Source organism: Pelophylax lessonae (genome assembly GCF_965119305.1).
Source record: "Pelophylax lessonae genome assembly, chromosome: 9".
Classification (NCBI taxonomy): Eukaryota; Metazoa; Chordata; class Amphibia; order Anura; family Ranidae; genus Pelophylax; species Pelophylax lessonae.
Window position 1 is genome coordinate 32,545,554 of NC_138776.1, and position 24,509 is coordinate 32,570,062.

The following is a 24,509-nucleotide window of genomic DNA, read 5'->3' on the forward strand; positions in this document are numbered from 1 at the left end:
GAGCCGGATCATATATATATATATATATATATATATATATACAGTACAGACCAAAAGTTTGGACACACCTTCTCATTCAAAGAGTTTTCTTTATTTTCATGACTATGAAAATTGTAGAGTCACACTTCAAGAGGTAGTCACCTGAAGGCTCCGTTCACATGTGAGCGTATGGATCGCGGGCAGAACCGCCGCGGTTCCGCCCGCGATCCGGAGATTTATTGCAAATCGCGGGACGCCTAGCGTTGCCCGTTGATTTGCAATAGCCCCCCAAACGCCGAGCGATGTTGCCGCGAATTCAGCCTGCCGAATCGCGGCGACATCGCGCAAACAAAATCGCGGGACGCAATACGCTCCAAAGAAGTACAAGAGCTTCTTTGGAGCGTATTACGTCCCGCGATTTTGTTTGCGCGATGTTGCCGCGATTCGGCAGGCGGAAATCGCGGCAACATCGCTCGGCGTTTGGGGGGCTATTGCAAATCAACGGGCAACGCTAGGCGTCCCGCGATTTGCAATAATCTCCGGATCGCGGGCGGAACCGCGGTGGTTCTGCCCGCGATCCAAACGCTCACATGTGAATGCAGCCGAAATGGTTTTCACTTCACAGGTGTGCCCTGTCAGGTTTAATAAGTGTGATTTCTTGCCTTATAAATGGGGTTGGGACCATCAGTTGTGTTGTGCAGAAGTCAGGTGGATACACAGCTGATAGTCCTACTGAATAGACTGTTAGAATTTGTATTATGGCAGCTAAGTACAGGAGAACGAGTGGCCATCATTACTTTAAGAAATGAAGGTCAGTCAGTCCGAAAAATTGGGAAAACTTTGAAAGTGTCCCCAAGTGCAGTCACAAAAACCATCAAGCGCTACAAAGAAACTGGCTGACATGCGGGGACCGCCCCAGGAAAGGAAGACCAAGAGTCACCTCTGCTGCGGAGGATAAGTTCATCCCAGTCACCAGCCTCAGAAATCTCACGTTACAGCAGCTCAGATTAGAGACCAGGTCAATGGCACACGGAGTTCTAGCAGCAGACACATCTCTAAAACAACTGTTAAGAGGAGACTGTGTGAATCCGGCCTTCATGGTAGAATATCTGCTAGGAAACCACTGCTAAAGAAAGGCAACAATCAGAAGAGACTTGTTTGGGCTAAAGAACACAAGGAATGGACATTAGACCAGTGGAAATCTGTGCTTTGGTCTGATGAGTCCAAATTTGAGATCTTTGGTTCCAACCACTGTGTCTTTGTGCAACGCAGAAAAGGTGAACGGATGGACTCTACATGCCTGGTTCCCACCGTGAAGCATGGAGGAGGAGGTATGATGGTGTGGGGGTGCTTTGCTGGTGACACTGTTGGTGATTTATTCTAAATTGAAGGCATACTGAACCAGCATGGCTACCACAGCATCTTGCAGCGGCATGCTATTCCATCCGGTTTGCGTTTAGTTGGACCATCATTTATTTTTAAACAGGACAATGACCCCAAACACACCTCCAGGCTGTGTGAGGGCTATTTGACCAAGAAGGAGAGTGATGGGGTGCTGCGCCAGATGACCTGGCCTCCACAGTCACCGGACCTGAACCCAATCCAGATGGTTTGGGGTGAGCTGGACCGCAGAGTGAAGGCAAAAGGGCCAACAAGTGCTAAGCATCTCTGGGAACTCCTTCAAGACTGTTGGAAGACCATTTCAGGTGACCACCTCTTGAAGTGTGACTCTACAATTTTCAATCATGAAAATAAAGAAAACTCTTTGAATGAGAAGGTGTGTCCAAACTTTTGGTCTGTACTGTATATATATATATATATATATATATATACTGTATGTGATCTGGTGCATAGGTGCTGCCATGTGGCAGTGCAACTGCTATAGGGCGGACCTGAAGTGGTTAAAGTGTTTGTTTTTATTTGCCTGGATTATTAAAGATAAGCCCCGTTCACACTAAGGCGACCTGTGAGGGGACCTGGTCGCCTCACACGTCGCCGTAGGTCGCCTCCCATAGGGAAGCTGCGGACCCAGTCTAATAGGAGCGACACAAGTCGCTCCGACTTAGAAAAAGGGTCCGGAGCTTCTTTGGGACGACCAGGAGGCGACCGCCATAGACTTCAATGTTATGAAGTCCGTGGCGGCCGCTCCGAGGTCGCGGCGCGCTGCTCGCACCGCGACCTCGGAGGTCGCGGTGCGAAGTAGCGTTGCCCCTATGTGAATGGGGCCTAAAGCTTCCAATTTTTCTGACCTATTACATAATTCCTGTTATGTTTTGCTCAATCGTTCTGCAATTACAGGGTTTCCTTCAGTTGCTCGTTGCTCCTAACGCTTGCCCTGAGACTGACCAATTCGGACGGAGAGGTGATTCCCATGTCTCTGGCCCTGGTGTTCGGATGGTGGTATGTTTTGTATTTCGCTCGAGGGTTTGAGATGATGGGACCCTTCACTATCATGGTTCGCAAGGTAAGCACCCCTCAAAACTTATCATGGGTGTGTGGGACTTTATTGGTAACTTGGTGGGAAAAAAAAATATAGCAAATAAAAAAAAATAATATGGCTTATTCCAGGGCTCGAAAAACCTTAAGCGCCAAGTCGTCATTGCGACCGGAAGTTTCGACCTGTCGCCTGGGGTTTTTCGCCTAAATGCTGCACACACCCCACACAACCCCCCCCCAGCGCTATGTATCCTAGGCTCCACTTGCCAATGTGCGGGCCCGGACCGGCATAGTGGGTGCCACTGGGTAGAGAAGTGGGGGGGGGGGGAAGTGAACACACACTCCTCCCCTTCTAGTTGTTGACCCAAGAGTGACGTCATTTCGGGGTCCCCATTGACAGTTTTCCCAGCCATCGAGGCCAGGAAGGAACGTAATGCAGTGTGATGTGCAGGAGAAATTCTGGGTCTTTGAGGACCTGGATGTCTCATTATAGAGAACCTGTCACCAAAAAAATAAAAAAATCATCACCAAGGGCAGGGGGCTCCAAACTATGGACCTCCAGTTGTTCAGGATCTACAATTCCCATCATGCCTAGTCATGTCTGTGAACCTCCTCTTTATTTAGGCCAATATGTATTCTGCTACATATTTTTGGTAAAAAAAATCCCAATAAGTGCATATTGATTACTTTTCGCAAAAGTTATAGCGTCTGCAATCTTTGGGATGCATTTATGGAACTAGTAATGGCAGCAATCAGCAACTTATAGCCAGAGATGTATAGTAACTAAGTAGAACTACTTCACTACTGTACTTAACCGGTTGCCGACCGCCGCACCACTATATACTGCGGCGGTCAGCCCCGGGCAGGCAGAGTGACGTATGGGTACGTCACTCGCCTGTCACTGACTTGTGAGCCAATTGCGGGCAGGCGCACGCCCGACGAGGCGCGCGCCCGCCCCGGCTCGTTCACTCACAAGTCATCCCGATCTCGATCGTCCGCCGGTCACTCACGATCACTCCGGTGAAGGGAGAAAGTCAGGCGGCTTATGTAAACAAGCCGCCTGTCATTCTCCCTGGTGTAAAAATGAAGATCAGACGGTTCTACTATGTAGAACCGTTGATCTCTGTTTTTACACCAATAGCCATGTCCCTTTACAGTTAGAATCACGCCCCCAGGACACACTTAACCCCTCCCTCTCCAATACAGTTAACCCCTTCTCTGCCAGTGTCATTTTTACAGTAACAGTGCATATGTATAGCACTGATTACTGCAGTAATGTCACTGGTAACCCCAAAAGTGTCAAAAATGTCAGTCAAGGGTCCGATCTGTCCGCCGCAATGTCGCAGTACCGCAAAAAAAATCGCAGATCGCCGCCATTACGCGTTAAAAAAAAACACCAAAAATTACAAAAATCTTTCCCTTTGTTAGTAAACGCGATAACTTTTGCGCAAACCAATCAAAATACGCTTTTTGCGATTTTTTTTTTTTTTTACCAAACATATGTAGCATAAAACAAATTGGCCGAAAATGTTAAAGAATTTTAATTTTTACATTTTTTTTGGGGAATTTTATATAAAAAAAATGTGAAAAATATTGTTATTTTTGCAAAATTGATGCTCTTTTTTTGTTTATAGCGCGTGATCAAAAAATCGCACAGGTGATCAAATACCACCAAAAGAAAGCTCTGTTTGTGGGAAAAAAAGGACGTCAAATTTGTTTAGGTACAGCGTCGCACGACCGCGCAATTGTCCGTTAAATTCACGCAGTGCCGAATTTCAAAATACCCCCTGGTCTTTTAGCAGCCAAATCCTCCGGGGCTTAAGTGGTTAAGTACAGAAAGGCGGTATCTGTACTTTCCTAGAGTAGAATTTTTTTCTCCTACTTCCACTTTTACTTCACTACATTTTTTCGATGATTTCAATACTTCTACTCCGATATTTTTTTTTTGTGCTGCATAGTTACTCGTTACAATTATAAAAATGACCACTGCCAGAACAGTAGATAGAAGGTTTCATGAAGTTCAAAAAAATGTGTATAATGTCATTTGTAAATCAGCGCATATGAAAAATGCTACTGTATGTATAAATAAAATGGTCTACATATCTGCTGTTAAGGGGAAAGAGAATCTCCCCCAACCAAGCAGAGTCACAAGCGTTCATAGACCTTTTTTCTGGTAAGAGGCTGATTTAGCTTTTTTCACTGGAAGTTGAGAGCACAGGTTTTGCAGTTTTGTTTCACTGGAAGAGTCTATTTGGATATTATTTTGCACTTACCTTCATCCGCCGGGTAAGGGGGAAATCCACAAGGTGGTGGGAGGAGTCTGCACCTATTATTTGGAATAGCACCTGTTTGATTCCTGCACCTTTGAAAATATATTCATCTTGTTTTGTCACATATATATGGTATTATGGCATTATATATATATATATATATATATATGGACTTTTTATTGACTTTGATTTCATACAATCTTCCTTTATTTCATTATTGGAATATATTGTTGTATATCACATTGGTTTATATATGATTTTGCGCACCAATAAGCTGTGGAGAAAAAAAACATGCAGGGAAGAGAAGGAGGGATGCTTTAAAGGGGAAAGGGAGGGACAAACTTTATCTGTTTTTGTTTACAAAAAGTTACAGCCAAAGGAATTGCGATTGTCCTTTAGCGCCGGTTCACACTACCGCGACGCTACTTCCAGGGGCGACCTCCGAGATCGCGGTGCGAGCAGCGCGCAGCGACCTCGGAGCGGCCACCACGGACTTCATAACATTGAAGTCTATGGCGGTCGCCTCCTGGTCGCCCCAAAGAAGCTCCGGACCCTTTTTCTAGGTCGGAGCGACTTGTGTCGCTCCTATTAGAACGGGTCCGCAGCTTCCCTATGGGAGGCGACCTGCGGCGACCTGTGAGGGGACCAGGTCGCCTCACAGGTCGCCCTAGTGTGAACCGGGGCTTAGGTTAATCATTTGAAATAATAAAAAACAATATGATGTTCAAACTTTTGACTTCTTTCTTTAATAACTACATAACACAGTACTTGTACTTCTACTTTCAGTACTTGAGTAGCAATTTTTTAAAAAAAAAAACTACTGGTACTTTTACTTTCAGTACTTGAGTAACAAAATTAAAAAAAAAAAAACTACTTGCAATACTTAAGTACAAAAAATGTTGAATACTTTAGTACTTCTACTCAAGTCACTTTTTGATTGAGCACTGGTACTTTTACTCAAGTATGGGTTTCGAGTACTTTATACAAGTGTGCTTATAGCAGGACTGCGATACTGCGGCGGACATTTTGCAACTAAAGCCCCGTACACACGTAGCGATTGTCGGCCGTAAATATTCGGCCGCCGAACGATCGGCCGATTGTCGGCTTGTTAGTATGATGCTTCCGGCAACCGACAGCGACTTTTCGGCCGAACAGATTCGGGTGTGCAGGCATTAAAATTTTTGTTGGCCAACACCAGAACGGCCGATTGTTCGCCAGTCAGTACAGAATTCGGCCGACAGACAGCAGGTTAGCAAGACTGGGCATGCTCAGAAAAGAAAAAACACACGGAAAGTTAACCAGAACATGACATCACTTCTGCAGTCGGCTGTTGTTGGCCGACAAAATTCGTGTGCAGTCTTTTGCAGTTTTCAGCCGACAGGACAGCACCGGACAAAAGACGGCCGATCGTTCGGCCGACATTCGGTACGTGTGTACGGGGCTTAACTGATACTTTTGAAACTTTTTTTGGGAACCAGTGACACTAATACAAAGATCAGTGCTAAAATAATGCACTGAACTAATGACGCTGGCAGGGAAGGGGTTAACATCAGGGGCAATCAAAGGGTTCAATTTGTTCCTATCCAGTGTTTTGGTGAGCTGTGGGAGGTGCTTTTACAAAGGGAAGACATGAATCCTTGTCCTTGCTTTGCAGGAACACAGGACCCATGCCCTCTGTACTGACAGAATGGTATTGTTTACATAGTGTGTGCGGTGCGCACCCAGCGCAAAGGGAGATACGCATATATGCGGCCCCACGGAAAAAAGCCCAGTGCAGTGGGGCCGCATATATGTGTTATATCAGCGGCAAGGGGTTAAAGTGGAACTGAAGTCTCTCATTTAAAAACTGTGAGCAGGAAGGCTCTTTATTGCAGAAAAGAAGTGCGATGTCTTTTGCAATAAAATAAACCTAGCTGCCTGGCAGTGGTGTATTTAGGCTTTGTGCTGCCCTAGGCCTGACTAAACTTGTGCAGCCCCTAATTTAAATATGATCCACCTCTTTCTGTAAAGGCAACACCCCTTCCTGTTTATGACCCGCCCTGTCATCTGTAAACCACAGACCACAACCAGTCTATCAGTGCCCATCAGTCCAGCCTCATCAGTGCCCATAAGTGCAGCCTCATTACTGCCCATCAGTGTGGCCTCATCAGTACAGCCTGATCAGTGGCCACCATTGCAGCCTATCAGTGCCCATCAGTGCAGCTTATCAGTGCCACCTCATCAGTGGCAATCAGTGAAGCCTATTAGTGCCCATCAGTACCAGCAGGTAGCAGTGTGACCGCTTTATGGGGGTGCCAGACTGATTTGCCCCATAGGACTGTCACTATACTAAAAGTGTAGTGCAAGCCGGTGGGGACCCTTTTCGTGCGAGAGCCAGGAGGAGGCTGTTTTTTTCCATGTGGGGTGCAGCTTTTTTGCTGCCCCCTGCAAAGTGCTGCCCTAGGCCTGGGCCTTGTTGGCCTAGGCCAAGATACAGCACTACTGCCTGGTTGCTGTCTTCATTAGAATGTACACTGACTTGCACAAGTGCAGGAGTGACGTAACACCGTACCGTCTATTGAAAATGGCCACAGCCTGGCATCCAGAAGAAGTCAGGTGGAAGATGAGAGCGAGGGACCATTGAAGGAAAATAAGTTTTGAAGACTATAGTTCCCCTTTAATTCCTTTTGAATCCAAGTTTGGAACACAACTTGGCTGTTTGAGGATTCGGACGAACGAAGGGTTACCACCTGTCCAGGATTCACCCGGACAGTCCGGGTTTTGAATTGTGTGTCTGGGTTTCAGTGCGCCTGTACACATCATTCAGACTGAACTGTGGCTCGGAGCAGAGCCTGGCAGGAGGGAAAGGGGAGCCCGGGATGGGTAGCAGAGATGGAGGGAGATGGTGAGGAGAGTGGAGAAGGAGGTGTGGGGGAGGGGAAAGTATTTTTCTGGGATATTCATAATTGCTGTAGGTGAGTGGAGGACTACCACACCTATCTGGGCTGTCGAGGACTACCACACCTATCAGGGCTGTGAAGGAAGCAGGGAGATGGGGAGAGCCTGTGCCTTTCTACTACATATCCAGGGGGCAGGGCCGGGATACCCATAAGGAGCTGGGGACATTCCGCACGCAACTACTACTCTCCTTGGGACACCAAAGGAAGTCCCAGGCCCATGGGCATCCGCAGGTAGGGGCAAGGGGGGGAAAATGCCCCCCCCCCCCCCGGAATCTCAACTTCTCTGTTCAAGTGGATGTTAAGCCACTTTATACCATCCTGTCTGGTCTGTTTAATAATCCTGTGTGCCTGTGCCCCTGTGTATGGGTTTTAGAAAATAAGCCGTAGTTTACCAGTTTTCAGAGGGCCGAGTGCCGCTCACGTGACCCATCAGCTCTCTCCTCTCCTCGTCTGACAGCTGCCTGCAGCGGGCGGGCCGAGGATTCTTCACTGATGTTAGTCGGGAGGGGAGGAGGAGGGGAGGGGGAGAGAGGTGGCGGGTCACGTGAGCAGCGCTCTGAAAACTGGTAAAGAATGGCTTATTTTTATAAAACACAGACACAGGGGGCACACAGGATTATTAAACAGACTGTAGACAGGTTATGAAACTTTAAATAAAACTACAGCAGCAAGAGGGGAGGGGGTGTGGGCACTGACGCAGGAGCAGACAGGCAGGGAGGGAGGGGGAGAGAGGACAGGAGGGCTGCGGATGGCGGAGGCACGTGAACGGACCACAGTGCCAGGGCTTAGCAGTCATGGTATACCGTGGTCAGTTTACAGATAGGAGGATCAGCCAGGTATTTTAGGTAATAGAAGGGGCCAAATTACACAGCAAAGCACTGTGCTGTATAACTGCTTTATTAGAATTCTTTTTTTTTTTTTTTTAGATAACAAATGCTTTAAAAATAAATGCTGCTTTAAATATAAAATACTCAAAATAAGTATAATGACTAAGCCCCTCCCCTTCATGACATTGTTGAAAAGTAGCGGAGCATGGGTGACCTTAAAATGTTGCCCCCCCTAAAAAAAGTTCTGCGGACGCCCATGCCCAGGCCTTTACAGTCCTATAATGTATACTACAAAAAGAAGGTGCCATAGTGTTCGATATTGGCTTATAGAAAGGGTGTCAACCCTAGACGAACACCTGAACATTTTTCCATTTTCGGCAACATGTATAAGTAGCTTGTCAATTTTGGGTTGTCACCAGAATAGTAATAAAGAAGAAATCTTCCAATGGTGGACACTAGTTCTCACGACAATCCAAGATTTTCTTCACTTTCAAGGGATTTCCTCTCACTTCTTTTTGTGGCTATGGGACAGGAATTGAAGGGAAATCTCCCCAATGGGACACAGATAGCAAGCAAAAAACAAAACCTGACAGGGGTTATAACTCTTCCTTACTCAATCCAAACTGAAAACTAAAGTTTTGTCCTTAGTTCTACTTTAACCACTTGCCGACCGACCCAACACATAAATACGTTGCGGTTTGCAAGTGGTTTACCGGGATTATGGATGAAGCTTTCAGCCATAACCCCAGTATCGTTTTTTGTAGCCAGCGGCCGGCTTTCTCATGAAATTGTTCCAAGCGGCTCATGAGCCACTGGAACAGTTTCCGAAGCGGAGGGAGGTGGTGTCCTTAGGCTTACCTTTTTGGCCGACGGTGCGGCTGGCTGCTCCCATAGGCTTTCAAAGAGTTAATACTCTTGTATGGCCTTGGAGGACCAGAGCGACGTCCAGATGTCACTTCCAGTCCAGGCTTTTTTTTTTTTTTAAAGCAAAAGATCAAATTTTTTTTTTTTTTTAGTTTTTTGCTTTCAAAGTTAACCGCTTGCCGACCGCCGCACGACTATTTACTGCGGCGGTCAGCCCCTCACAGGCAGAGCGACATAGTACTACGTCGCTAGCCTGTGAGGGTCTAGGGAGAGAGCGCGCGCCCCCGCGCGGTCACGGACCCCCCCCCCCGCATGTGTGACCGGCGGACCCGATGTCCGCCGGTCACTCGGCGATCGTCGGTGCAGAGGGAGAAAGGCAGGCGGCTAATGTAAACAAGCCGCCTTTCATTCTCCCCGGTGTAGGAATGGTGACCATACGGTTCTACTATGTAGGACCGTTGATCACTGTTCCTACACCTCAAGCCACAGCCAATCAAAGTTAGAATCACGCCCCTAGGGACACACATAGCCCCTCCCTCTCAAAAAAGTTAACCCCTTCACTGCCAGTGTAATTTTACAGTAACAGTGCATATGTATAGCACTGATTACTGTAGAAATGTCACTGGTAACCCCAAAAGTGTCAAAAATGTCAGTCAAGGGTCCGATCCGTCCGCCGCAATGTAGCAGTACCGCAAAAAAAATCGCAGATCGCCGCCATTACGCGTTAAAAAAAAAACAACAAAAATTACAAAAATCTTTCCCTTAGTTAGTAAACGTGATAACTTTTGTGCAAACCAATCAAAATAAGCTTTTTGCGATTTTTTTTTTTTAACCAAACATATGTAGCATAAAACAAATTGGCCGAAAATTTTAAAAAATTTTGATTTTTACATTTTTTTTGGGGGAATTTCATATAAAAAAATGTGAAAAATATTGTTATTTTTGCAAAATTGTCGCTTTTTTTGTTCATAGCGCATGATCAAAAAAATCGCACAGGTGATCAAATACCACCAAAAGAAAGCTCTGTTTGTGGGAAAAAAAGGACGCCAAATTAGTTTAGGTACAGCGTCGCACGACCGCGCAATTGTCCGTTAAAGTCACGCAGTGCCAAATCGCAAAATAGGCCCTGGTCGGAATGGGGGTAAAATCTTCCGGGGGTTAAGTGGTTAAAGAAGAGATTTGGGGATCTCTCCAAAAAGAGGACCTGTCATCCTTATTTCTGTTACAAGGGATTTTTTGTATTCCTTGTAATAGGAATAAAAGAGATAAAAATGAAAAGAACAGTGTAAAAACAAAAAGTAAAATACATAAAAAAAAAAAAGAAGCAAACACATACGTAAGTCGTGCAAGCATATGTAAACGGTATGCGCACAACACATGGGAGATATTATCGTGAACGTTGGAGTGAAAGCAATAATTCTAGCGATAGATCTCCTCTGTAACTCTAAACGGGTAACCTGTAAAGGTATTTAAAGCATCACCTATAAACAATTTTAAGTAGTGTAGTTTGACGCCATTCCACGAGCGTGCACAATTTTAAAGCATGACGTGTTAGATATCTATTTACTTGATGTAACATCATCTTTCACATTTTACAAAAAAAATTGGAGCATATATAGGTTTTTAATTCATTAAAGTGTCCAAAAAAATATTTTTTTTTCCAAAAATGCATTTGCAAAACCACTGTTCAAATACCGGGACATAAAAAATTGCAACAATCAACATTTTATTATATAGGGTATCTGCTAAAAAAAAAAAAATATATATATATATAATGTTTATAAGTGATTTTCTAGCAAAAAATACTGATTAAACTTGTGAATCAAAAGTGCCACAAAAAGCTTGGTCAGCAAGTGGTTAAGGCAAAGTTCACTCTGGCATTAAAAGCAGATGTCTGGTCAGCGGCGATCGCTGGTGCGGTGTGGCGCTTTGACACACCACATCTCTGACATCAGTATTGCCTGTCAGTGCCCATCACAGATGCCAATCAGTGCCCATAAGTAATGCATGTCAGTGCCCATCACAGATGCCAATCAGTGCCCATCAAAAATGACAATTGGTGCCCATCAGTATTGCCTGTCAGTGCCCATCACAGATGCCAATCAGTGCCCATCAAAAATGACAATTGGTGCCCATCAGTATTGCCTGTCCGTGCCCATCACAGATGCCAATCAGTGCCCATAAGTAATGCATGTCAGTGCCCATCACAGATGCCAATCAGTGCCCATCAAAAATGACAATTGGTGCCCATCAGTATTGCCTGTCAGTGCCCATCACAGATGCCAATCAGTGCCCATCAAAAATGACAATTGGTGCCCATCAGTATTGCCTGTCCGTGCCCATCACAGATGCCAATCAGTGCCCATAAGTAATGCATGTCAGTGCCCATCACAGAGGCCAATCAGTGCCCATCAAAAATGACAATTGGTGCCCATCAGTATTGCCTGTCAGTGCCCATCACAGATGCCAATCAGTGCCCATCAAAAATGACAATTGGTGCCCATCAGTATTGCCTGTCCGTGCCCATCACAGATTCCAATCAGTGCCCATCAGTAATGCTTGCCAGTGCCCATCACAGATGCCAATCAGTGCCCATCAAAAATGAAAATTGGTGCCCATCAGTATTGCCTGTCAGTGTCCATCACAGATTCCAATCAGTGCCCATCAGTAATGCTTGCCAGTGCCCATCACAGATGCCAATTAGCAGAGATGTATAGTAACTAAGTAGAACTACTTCACTACTGTACTTAAGTACCGAAAGGCGGTATCTGTACTTTCCTGGAGTAGAATTTTTTTCTCCTACTTCCACTTTTACTTCACTACATTTTTTCAATGATTTCAATACTTCTACTCCAATATATATTTTTTTTTGTGCTGCATAGTTACTCGTTACAATTATAAAAATTACCACTGCCAGAACAGTAGATGGCAGGTTTCATGAAGTTCAAAAATATGTGTATTATCAGCACATACGAAAATAAATACTACTGTATGTATAAATAAAAGCTGCATTTGAAATAATAAAAAACAATACGATGTTCAAACTTTTGACTTCTTTCTTTAATAACTACATAACACAGTACTTTTACTTTTAATTTCAGTACTTGAGTAGCAAGATTTTTTAAAAAACTACTTGCAATACTTAAGTACAAAAAATGTTGAATACTTTAGTACTTCTACTCAAGTCACTTTTTGATCGAACACTTGTACTTTTACTCAAGTATGGGTTTAGAGTACTTTATACAACTCTGCCAATCAGTGCCCATTAGTAATGCCTGTCAGTGCCATCTATCAGTGCCTGTCATTGCCGCCTATCAGTGCCCATCATTTCTGCCTATCTGTGCCCATTAGTGCCACCTATTAGTGCCCATCAGTGCCACCGATCAGTGATCATCGGTGCTGCCTCATCAGTGTCTATCAGTACCACCTTATCAGCGCCCATCAGTGCAGCCTCTTTAGTGCCTCTCAGTGAAGGAGAAAACTTACTTATTTAAAACATTTTAAAACAGAAACAAAGAGAAACTTTGTTTTTTTCCCAAAAACTTTCGGTCTTTTTGTTTTGTTAATTTGTTTAGCAAAAAATAAAAAACCCAGTGGTGATCAAATACCACCAAAAGAAAGCTCTATATGTGGGGGGGGGGGGGGGGGAATGCTAAAAAATGTAATATGGGTACAATGTAGCATGACCGCACAATTATCATTCAAAGGGTAAAAGCTGAAAATTGGTCTGGGCAGGAAGGGGGTGAAAGTGCCCAGTATTGAGGTAGTTAAAAATGAGATAAAAAAAAAAAAATCTTGCAGGAGGAATATAATGTCCCACAATGCCCTGCAGTGATAGAGGAGAGCATAGAGTGTCCTGCAGTCACTTCCTTCTATGCACTTCCTGTGTGTGCTGCTTGAAGATGGCTGACACCATCTTCTGAGTGTAGGTGTGTAAATCAAGATACAGGACATGAAAGTACCCTATAGAATTTCTCTGAGACAATTAGATGTACACAATAGTGCCTGGACGCCCGCCTCTTCCTCTGCTCAGCCAATCATATATCAGCATCACCTGCAGGAGGCCAAACATGAGATAAAGCCTAGGAAAGGAATCCATGCCGCTTGCTGCCTTCCCTGCTAATGGAGTATACAGAGCAGGGCCGCTGATAGGGCAGTACAACCAGCCCTGTTGTACCGGGCCCGGGCTCCATCAGCTCTACAAGGGGCCCGGGCAGCATCACAGTAAATTTCTGCATGTTCAAAAAAAATCGTTTTTTCTAAACCTTTTCCTAATTTGTAATTTTTTGGGGGTGTAATTACATTTTCCTGGTCCCTATAATGACAGCAGAAGGGCCCAGGAAGTGAGTGCAGTGGCGGGACTTTTTTTCCATTTTCGGGGCGCATGTATACATAGGATTTAGTTCCATTTTGATTTGCTGCAATATAGTCCTGGCTGCTGCTGTCCACTGCCTTGCCTGGCGGAGGGATACAATAATTCTCTGCTCAGCCCCGCCTCCCCTTACTCAAGTGCAGAGTGTGATCATGTACGGAGGCAGATTGCTCAGCAGCTGACAGGGAACAGCAGGAGGACAGCGTGGCTGGATTGGACACAGTGAGTGAAGAGCAGAGGACAGAGACCTCACTGTGTCCTATGATCTCAGCATGAAAATCACACAGGCTACAGGTGCCCTGTCACAGTGTCACATGAATGCTGGGGATGCTGACTTTAAGCTATGGCTGTAGTGAGTGTTACTGCATAACAAAGTCAGCATCCCCAGCATCCATATGACACTGTGACAGGGCACCTGCAGCCTGTGTGATTTTCATGCTGCTGATTATAGGACACAGTGAGATGCTACTTTAAACTTGTGTTTGGGGGACAGTAAACATGCACAGTCAAACCACTCCCCTTTAACCTCTTCCCGCCCATTGATGTATCAGTGTTCTGTCAGAATAGCGCTACCTATCAGATTCTGCTAGCAGAAGTGGCATTCGGAAAGAACAACTTACTGCGCATGCACCATGTGTTCCAACATGGCTGCTATGCGTTCCAATAGGTTTCCTAATGTGACAGAACACCAAGCAGCAGCGGACATCTTCTTACACCCACGCAAGTCTGGAGTTTTACATTTATTTTAGCAGTAAACTCACCTTATATACTGAAATAGACTATTTCACCGCAGCCGAGTGGAACAGTCTATTTCACTATATAATCAGTTTGTCGCTGAGCAGTGCGGGGTGTACCAAGGTGGCCGTCACCACATTGGCCGCAGGTTTCTCGCTATATTTACTAGAATACAATAATAATACAAATGTAATACTGTGATTTATTCTATAAGGTCAGTTTACTGATAAAATAAATGTAAAATTGAAGACTTGCGTGGGTGTAAGAAGATGTCCGCCGCTGCTTCGTGTCATTAGGAAAGCTATTGGTATGCATAGCAGCCATGTTGGAATGCATGCCACATGCGCAGTAAGTTGTTCTAGTCTGTATATTACTTCCGGTAGCAGAATCTGATAGGTAGCGCTATTCTGACAGAACACTGGCATGTCCCTGGATTGGAAGGGTGATATCTTGGTCATCCCTGCATCATAATAGCCCCAGCAACTTTGCACAAAGTAACATAAATAAAATAAAATGTAAAACCTTTTTAAAGCCCCCATTCCCCCTTGTTCATGAGTAATTGCAAACATGCATGTTGGTCCCGCACATATACGTAAACGGTGACAAACCTGCATTTTGTTTTGAGGCGGGGCCAGGGATGGGGTTGAAGGGGGCCCCATCAGGTAGGCTGTACGGGGCCCCATCATTCCTAACAGCAGCCCTGATACAGAGGAAACGTTCTCCATGACGAGCCGCACCTCACATTGTTTAAAACCACTTGCCGACCGCCGCACGACTATTTACTGCGGCGGTCAGCCCCTCACAGGCAGAGCGACGTAGGACTACGTCGCTAGCCTGTGAGGCTTCTAGGGAGCGAGCGCGCGCTGCCGGAGGTGCGCTCCCGCGCAGTCACGGACCCCCCCCGCGCGTGCGGGCACTCGGGATCATCCGTGACACCGGAAGAAAGGCAGGCGGCTGATGTAAACAAAGCCGCCTGTCATTCTTCCCTGTGTAAGAATGGAGATCACACGGTTCTACTATGTAGGACCGTTGATCTCTGTTCTTACACCAGTAGCCATGTCCAATCACAGTTAGAAGCACGCCCCTAGGGACACACTTAACTCCTCCCTCTCCAATACAGTTAACCCCTTCACTACCAGTGTAATTTTTACAGTAACAGTGCTTATGTATAGCACTGATTTCTGCAGTAATGTCACTGGTAACCCCAAAAGTGTCAAAAATATCAGTCAAGGGTTCGATCTGTCCACCGCAATGTTGCAGTACCGAAAAAAAAAAAAAATCCCAGATCGCCGCCATTACTAGTTAAAAAAAAAAAACAAAAATGACAAAAATTTTTCCCTTTGTTAGTAAACGCAATAACTTTTGCAAATATAAGGATAAAACCAGCGCAATAAAACCCCTATGATTCGGTGAACCATCAATCAAAACATAAATAATTAAAACAATATATATATAGGTCTCAAAGACTAGGTAAAAACAATTGGTAATAAAATCATCAAATATCAAAGTGAAGTGACCAGTGCCAAAAAAGTGCTGAAATATTATTTGATCTATAAGGTGATCTAAAAACGGGATAAATATAAAGTGACCAGTGCTAAAAAAGGCATATATGAAGTTATGTGCAGAGACAAGCAATTGCACAAGTTCCACTGTATTAGAACTGGTCAATAGCTTCAACTGAAACAATTAATGTGTAGATAAAACAGTGCCCTATGAAAAGTGAGCTACTGTGGTGAATCCACATTGCTGCACACTCTGTGGGATTCACCACACTTTGAAAAGCTGACAGTAGCTCACTTTTCATAGGGCACTGTTTTATCTTTTATTGCGCTGGTTTTATCCTTATATTTACAATTTATCGTATGTGGTGACACTACAGAACTAGCTGCATACCTCTGGTGCTCCATTCACATACCTACATCTCCCTCCTCCGTTCCTCATTTCTCTTTTGGTGGCGCATAGATACCTACCTACTTTATAATAACTTTTGCGCAAACCAATCAAAATACGCTTTTTGCGATTTTTTTTTTTTTTACCAAACATAGGTAGCATAAAACAAATTGGCCGAAAATGTTAAAAAATTTTGATTTTTACATTTTTTGGGGGGGGAATTTCATATAAAAAAATTTGAAAAATATTGTTATTTTTGCAAAATTGACGCTCTTTTTTTGTTTACAGCGCATGATCAAAAAATCGCACAGGTGATCAAATACCACCAAAAGAAAGCTCTGTTTGTGGGAAAAAAAAGGACGTCAATTTCGTTTAGGTACAGTGTCGCCCGACCGCGCAATTGTCACGCAGTGCCAAATCGCAAAATAGGCCCTGGTCAGGAAGGGGGTAAAATCTTCCGGGGCTTAAGTGGTTAAAAACGCTCCCCAAACACCTCATTACAGGAAATAAAGCGTTCATGAGCAAGCTGAAGTTAGAAGCAGGGCTGTGGAGTCGGTGTCGGAGGAAATTTTAGGTACCTGGAGTCGGAGTCGGACATTGAGTCAAACAATGCACCGACTCCGACTCCTACTAAATTTAGATTGGAATGTAAAAAAAAGCAAGTTTAAATGTCCCAATTCACAAAAAGTTATAATTAATGACTTAGTTTAAGGAAACTTATAATTGAGGAGGCCAAATGTAAAAAGGAAGAACTACAGAAAGTTCTGAAAGGACGTTTTGTCTTCCTTAAAATGGATGCATGCACACGTCACAGAGTCAATTATTTTGCTATTAATGTTAGATTTGTGGATGAAAATAACAAAACAATAACACGGACCCTAGGATTAAAGGACACTCAGGCACATCACACCAGCGATTACCTTCAGAAGTTAGTGGAGGGTGTTCTAGAAGATTTTGAAATTACAAAGTAACAGATTTTATGTGTTGTGACAGAGAACGCTTCTAACATGTTTAGCACAATTGAGAAGATGAACGCAGATGAAGAAATTAACAAACAGATATTAGAGTTAGAGGAAGACAGCTCTGCAAGTATTGGAGAAAGTTTAGAAACTGAAGAGAATGCTGACATTTTTTTAGACAACGTTGTTGAAGAAGCATTGAAGCTTGCTACTATTCATCATATGTGATGTGCTGTTAATACACAGCAACTTGCCATAAGAGATGGATTAAAAGATCGGCATGCAGCTAGACTAATTGGCAAATTACGGCAAGTAACTGTTGCAGCCAGGGCCCCGAAAACAGATGCAATTTTGAAAAGACGTGCAGGAAAAGGAGCCATTTTGGATCAAACAACTCGCTGGGGAAGCACTTATTTAATGGTGAAGCGTTTGCTTGCACTTAAAGACTTCATAGAAGAAATGGACAATGAAAATCTTGCATTAACTGGAAGCCAGTGGACACAAACAAAAGAGCTGGAGAACCGTCTTTCTCACCCCTTCACTGTCTCCAAGAGGTTGCAATGTGACGATCTAACCCCGGGTAAATTCCTCTTGGAATGGAAGAGCCTGTTATATCGCCTGAACAAAAATGGAGGGTTAATAGCTGAGGGCATTGCATCTTCAATGATGAAAAGAGAGAGTCTTTTGCTGGAAAATGAAATCTTGTTAGCGGCTATTTATGTCGACCCAATGAGCCGACTTTTGTTGAACAGTGAACAGACTGCTACTGGGAAAAAGGCCCTCTATGATGTAGCAGTTCGCATGAAGGGATTACGACCTGAAATACCTCCACAGGATGAAGTTCTTTTAAGCAATAGTGGTAACTCATGATCATCTTCTTCAAACGAAGAATTAGGCTCCATGTACACGGGACGCTGGAAATGGCCGTTTAGGAGCAGTTGGGCGTTTTTTTCAGAAGCCCCTGAACCCATCTACATTTTATCTTATCTGTCCATGTACACCAGGTCGTTTACAGTCATTTGCAGGCAGTTGCGTTCAGGGACTGTTTTTAGAACGCAATTATTTGCGTTCGAACGTGTGTTTCCCGGCGTTTCAAACGCCCAAACGCGTCCGAACGCGTCCGAACGCTATGACCCGCGTTTAGCGTTCGCGTTTTTCCATTTTAAAGGGGAATAATTTTTTTGACCTCTAGGAACGCTTCTAAACGCAAACGCCCGCAAACGCTACTAAACGCCCGCTAAACGCGGGTACAAACGCGACTGAACGGACGTTTCAAACGTCCTAAAAATTCCAGCATTCAAAGGGACTTTTAACAACGTCCCGTGTACATGGAGCCTTAGACTTTGATTCCTTCTTAGACAAAATGGAAGTTGCTAAAGGAAAGCGACGTCGCATAAGCGTTACAGAACCAGTGTTTTCATTGTGTTTGTCTTTTGCTTAAACTGTTCAATACAGTAGACTGTTGGCTTCCCAGCCAGTAGTCCTGTGGTAATGACAGAGATGTATAGTAACTAAGTAGAACTACTTCACTACTGTACATAAGTACCGAAAGGCGCTATCTGTACTTTCCTAGAGTAGAATTTTTTTCTCTTACTTCCACTTTTACTTCACTACATTTTTTCAATGATTTCAATACTTCTACTCCGATATTTATTTTTTTGTGCTGCATAGTTACTCGTTACAATTATAAAAATTACCACTGCCAGAACAGTAGATGGCAGGTTTCATGAAGCTCAAAACATGTGTATTATCAGCGCATACGAAAATAAATGCTACTGTATGTATAAATAAAAGCTGCATTTGAAATAATAAAAAACAATATGATGTTCAAACTTTTGACTTCTTTCTTTAATGACTACATAACACAGTACTTGTACTTTTACTTTCAGTACTTGAGTAGCAATTTTTTTTTTCAAAACTACTGATACTTTTACTTTCAGTACTTGAGTAGCAAAATTTAAAAAAAAAAACTACTTGCAATACTTAAGTACAATAAATGTTGAATACTTTAGTACTTCTACTCAAGTCACTTTTTGATCGAGCACTTCCACTTCTACTCAAGTCATTTTTTGATCGAGCACTTGTACTTTTACTCAAGTATGGGTTTCGAGTACTTTATACAACTCTGGGTAATGACATGTATGTTGCCTTTCTTTCCTTCAAGGAATGTATAAAATACATTCGCATATTAATACAGAGGAGTCGGAGTCAGGGAGTCGGAGTCGGAAGTCCAAAAAAACGAAGGAGTCGGAGTCGGAACATTTATCCACCGACTCCACAGCCCTGGTTAGAAGCTGTGTGGCAGAGCTGCACCAGCTTTTGCATTCTCTAGGTTTAGTAAATCGGCTCCTATTTCCTGATACACACAATGAGATTATTGGACCAATGATCATCCATTTTTTTTGCATGCTAGTCTCGTATCGAAAATAAAAGAGGTTACCAACGCTATGAAAATTCTCATATGACAGAATAAAAATTCGAAAGTGATGTATTGTATTGTATTTTCGGACGACAACTGTACTGATTAAACAAAAATCGTTCGATCTTCTATCATACAAGAGAAATTTTCGTGTTTGTCCCTTCTGATAAACTTGCATGAATTGTCTTTTTTGGCTCTTGAAAGCTATGTGCTAACGATCAGATTATCGCTCAATTGCTTTTCTGATCACGTGTACAGGCCATTATGTGTCTTTTTTTAGTTTTACCAGGTGTTTTTGTAATGGAGAAACCTAACAAGTGCATTTTATTTTTTTCAGATCATATTTGGTGACCTCCTGAGGTTCTTCTGGCTCATGCTGGTGGTCATCATCGGCTTCGGCACAGGTGCTACATTTGATCCACAAATCCTGACAAAAGTGATTGTAAAATCTTGTTTAAAAAAAATAACAAACTTGTTATACTTACCCGCTCTGTGCAGTGGGTTTGCACAGGGCAGCCTCTTCTCGGGTCCTTCTTTGCTGCTTCTAGCCCCTCCCTCCTGGCGAGTGCCCCCACAGCAAGCAATTTTCTATGGGGGCACCCAAGCCAAGCTGAAGCTCTGTGTGTCCATTATCTTGATTGGCTAACTAACTTTGATTGACAGCCGCGGGAGCCAATGGCCCTGTGGCTGTGTCTTAGCCAATCAGGAGGAAGAGTCCCAGATGGCCGAGGGACTCGTGGACATTGCTGGATAAAGATGAGGCTCAGGTAAGTATTAGGGTGTAAACGACAACAAACACAAGGGCGCACCGGCCTAGTGCATTATCTCTTAGACGGGTTTATTAAAATATTAGATTAAAAATACTCACAAACGAGTTTCTTTATAAAAAGCTCATCAAATAGATATAAAATCCTCAGCAACAAGATCAGGATTAAAACGTCCCCTGAAGCTGCACAGGCTTACGCGTTTCGAGGCAGCGACCTCTTCTTCAGAGCCTACGTCACATCCTCATTCCCTCATCTTCATGAAAGTCTTAATAAAAAATGTATATGTATCAGCATATTTCTTTTAAATCTACATGCTAATGATAGCACAGAGTATGCTCCATTTACAAAGCTTTACTACAGGATAAGGATCCTAGGGTGTGCTGGGGAGGCTGCTGCACACAGAAGGCTTTTTATCCCAATGCATAGAATGAATTAAGATGAAAAACCTTCTGCCTTCACAACTCCTTTAAAAGGATCCTGTCAAGTTAACCACTTACCGCATATCAACGTACCGATACGTCGGTACACTTTGCGGGTTTATACCGGGATGATGCCTCTAGTTAGAGGCATCATCCCGGTACCGTGGTTTGAAGCCGACGGTCGGCTTTCCATCGGTAACGACCGATGCGGCTTGGGAGCCGCTCGATCGTTACCCGGGGGGGCGGGAGGGGACGTCCCCTCCCCTCCCGCCGCCTTCCGTGGCTTTGCCCAGGGCTCCCGTCCCACCGGGAGCCCCGAGCACCCAGCCGACACGTCCGCCGGCTGGATGGAGTCCCGATGAATGCCGGAAACGGCATCGATCGGGGCTCCGATGACGTAACCCGGAGGCGGCGTCCATGACGTCACTTCCGGGTTACTGTGCTGCAAAAGGCGGCAAATTTAAAAAACGGCTGTATGCAAAAATGCCGTTTTTCGGCGTTTTGCATACAGGGAAGTGTAGTGGAGGGGTCTTTTAGACCCTCGATCCCTCCATAAAGTGTACCTGTCACACATATTGCTGTCACAAGGGATGTTTACATTGCTTGTGACAGCAATAAAAGTGATCAGATTTTTTTTTTTAAAAAAAACCTGTAATAAAGTTTAAAAAAATAAATAAATAAATAGGAAAAAAAAAAAAAAATTCGCCGCCCCCGTCACCGTTAGCTCGTGCACAAAAAAAAACGTATACGCAAGTCGAGCCGCGAATGAAATCGCTGTTCAAACCCCACATGTGAGGTATCGCCGCGATCGCCAGAGCGTGCGCAATAATTAAAAAAAAAAGAGCTACACTCTACCTCTAAACTGGTAACCGTTAAATAAATTTAAAGCGTCGCAGATTGAGATCTCTATTGACCGTAGTTTGTCGCCATCCCACGGGGGGGGGGGGGGCGCAATTTTAAACCGTAACATGTTGGGTATCTATTTACTCGGCGTGACATCATCTTTCACATTATACAAAAAAAATGGGCTAACTTTACTGTTTAGTATTTTTTAAATGCAGTGAAATGTGATTTTTCAATTTTTTTCCAAAAAAATGGCGTTTTAAAGACCGCTGCGCAAATACCGCTTGACAAAAAGTTTTGCAATGACCGACATTTTATTCTCCAGAGTCTTTGCTAAAAAAATATACATAATGTTTGGGGGTTCTAAGTAGTTTTCTAGGAAAAAATACTGCTTTTAACTTGTAAACAAAAAGTGTCCAAAATAGGGCTGGGGCTTAAGTGGTTAAAAAAAGATTCAGATGAAAGGTCCCTGCGATAGGTCCGGTGGCCTGTGTTTCCCACCTTATCTTTGTTCCAGCATTGCAGCTTCCGTAAGGCTTGTTTTACCCAGGCTTCAGCTTGTATAAGAGCAATGTGAACAGCAAGCTTAACCTGTTTTTGTGATGACAATAAAAATCTCCTTACATAAATTCCTGTCCCGCTGACTTTTTAGCAGATGGGAAGCGAAGGAAATTCTTCTTCAGGGACTCAAACAGAAATAAAAATCTGATATTCTTCCCTCTACTTTTCTAAAGAAAACTGAGTGTTTTAACCACTTAAACCCCGGAAGATTTTACCCCCATTCCGACCAGGGTTTTTTTTGCGATTTTTTTACTGCGTGACTTTAACGGACAATTGCGCGGTCTTGCGACGCTGTACCTAAACCAATTTCACGCCCTTTTTTTCCCACAAACAGAGCTTTCTTTTGGTGGTATTTGATCACCTGTGCGATTTTTTTTTGATCATGCGCTATAAACAAAAAAAGAGCGTAAATTTTGCAAAAAATAACAATATTTTTTCACATTTTTTTATATAAAATTCCCCCCAAAAAAAAAGTAAAAATCAAAATTTTTTTACATTTGTTTTATGCTACATATGTTTGGTAAAAAAAAATCACAAAAAGCGTATTTTGATTGGTTTGCGCAAAAGTTATCGCGTTTACTAACAAAGGGAAAGATTTTTGTCATTTTTGGTGTTTTTTTTTTTTTAACGAGTAATGGCGGCGATCTGCGTTTTTTTTTTTTTGCGGTACTGTGACATTGCGGCGGACAGATCGGACCCTTAACTGACATTTTTGACACTTTTGGGGTTACCAGTGACATTACTACAGTAATCAGTGCTGTATATATGCACTGTTAAGCCCCGTACACACACGCAGATCGTCGTCATACAAACGTCGGCGGACGAAAGATCTGCCGATTGTACGCGTGTTAGTATGGTGCCTCCGACAGATGTCTGCACACAATCCGCGGACAAGAGTCTTTCTTGCAAACATGAAAATTTTTGTCTGCAGACACCAGAACGGACGATTGTTCGCCTGTCAGTACAGAAATCAGCCGACAGACCGCAGATTTGCAAGACTGGGCATGCTCAGAAAATAAAAAACACAGGGAAAGTTAACCATTACATGACATCACTTCTGCAGTCAGCTGAAGTCTGCGGACAAAATTCTTGTGCTGTCCTTGTGCTGTCTTTGCACTTTTCAACAGACACCGACATCCCGGGGAGAAAAGACGAACATTTGTATGACGACGATCTGCGTGTGTGTACGGGGCTTAACTGTAAAAAATGACACTGGCAGGGAAGGGGTTAACTGTATTGGAGAGGGAGGGGTTAAGTGTGTCCTAGGGGCGTGTTTCTGACTGTAGTGGGACAGGTCTCCTATTGTAAAAACAGAGATCAACGGTTCTACATAGTAGAACCGTCTGATCTCCATTTTTACACAGGGGAGAATGACAGGCGGCTTGTTTACATAAGCCGCCTGCTTTTCTCCCGCTCTACCGACGATCGTAGTGTGACCGGCGGACATCGGGTCCGCCGGTCACACGCGCGGACTCCTCCGTGAACGAGCCTCAGCGGGCGCGCGCTCACCCGCTATTGGCTCACAAACCGGTCACAGGCTAATGACGTATATATACGTCACTTTGCCTGGCCGGGGCTGACCGCCGCAGTATATCTACTTGCGTCGGTCGGCAAGCTGTTAAACAGGCCACACATGGATCAACATTTGGTCGGTTCAACAGGAACAGGCCGAGATTCAATACATCTATTGGAAGAGTGAAAAAGGCTTTGAGCACCTGACAGGTTCTGTGAACATCAAGCTTTGACAAAGCGTTCACAGAGCTTTCAGCAAGCTTTGTTGTAAATGTCGAACACAGAACCTAATAGGAGTGTTGATTGCCACTTTAAGCAAGCTGCTAGCAGGCTTCAGTAGGATTTTAAAAAGCTTCAAGAAGTTCTAAAGCCTGCTAGCAGCTTGTTTAAAGTGGCAATCAACACTCCTATTAGGTTCTGTGATCAACATTTACAACAAAGCTTGCTGAAAGCTCTGTGAGTGCTTTGTCAAAGCTTGATGTTCACATTGCTCTTATACAAGTCAAAGGCCGTGTGAAACAGGCCTTAGAATCTTTGGCATCCTACACTTTTGGGAGTGTCAGATACCTGGGTCCAACCCCTACATCACTACCACTGACATAGTTGGTCGAGGGATGGAACCACAGCAAGAGGCCGAGGACACCAGCAACCGACACTCCTCTGAATGTTCAAAGAGTCCTACTGAGGGTGCAGCAGTGGAACAGAGGAGAGGTAGGA

The 24,509-nt window shown here is 43.9% G+C and overlaps 1 protein-coding gene across 1 annotated transcript in view; it reads left to right on the forward strand.

The window, feature by feature from the left end:
- The window catches only part of LOC309563656 (transient receptor potential cation channel subfamily V member 6-like), a 62,758-nt gene that overhangs the window by 23,647 nt on the left and 14,602 nt on the right, over window positions 1–24,509 (forward strand). Inside the window, exons 11-12 of the mRNA XM_082268230.1 lie at window positions 2,278–2,443; window positions 20,028–20,094. Coding sequence (XP_082124356.1) covers window positions 2,278–2,443; window positions 20,028–20,094 — 233 coding nt within the window. The remainder of the gene's footprint in view (window positions 1–2,277; window positions 2,444–20,027; window positions 20,095–24,509) is intronic.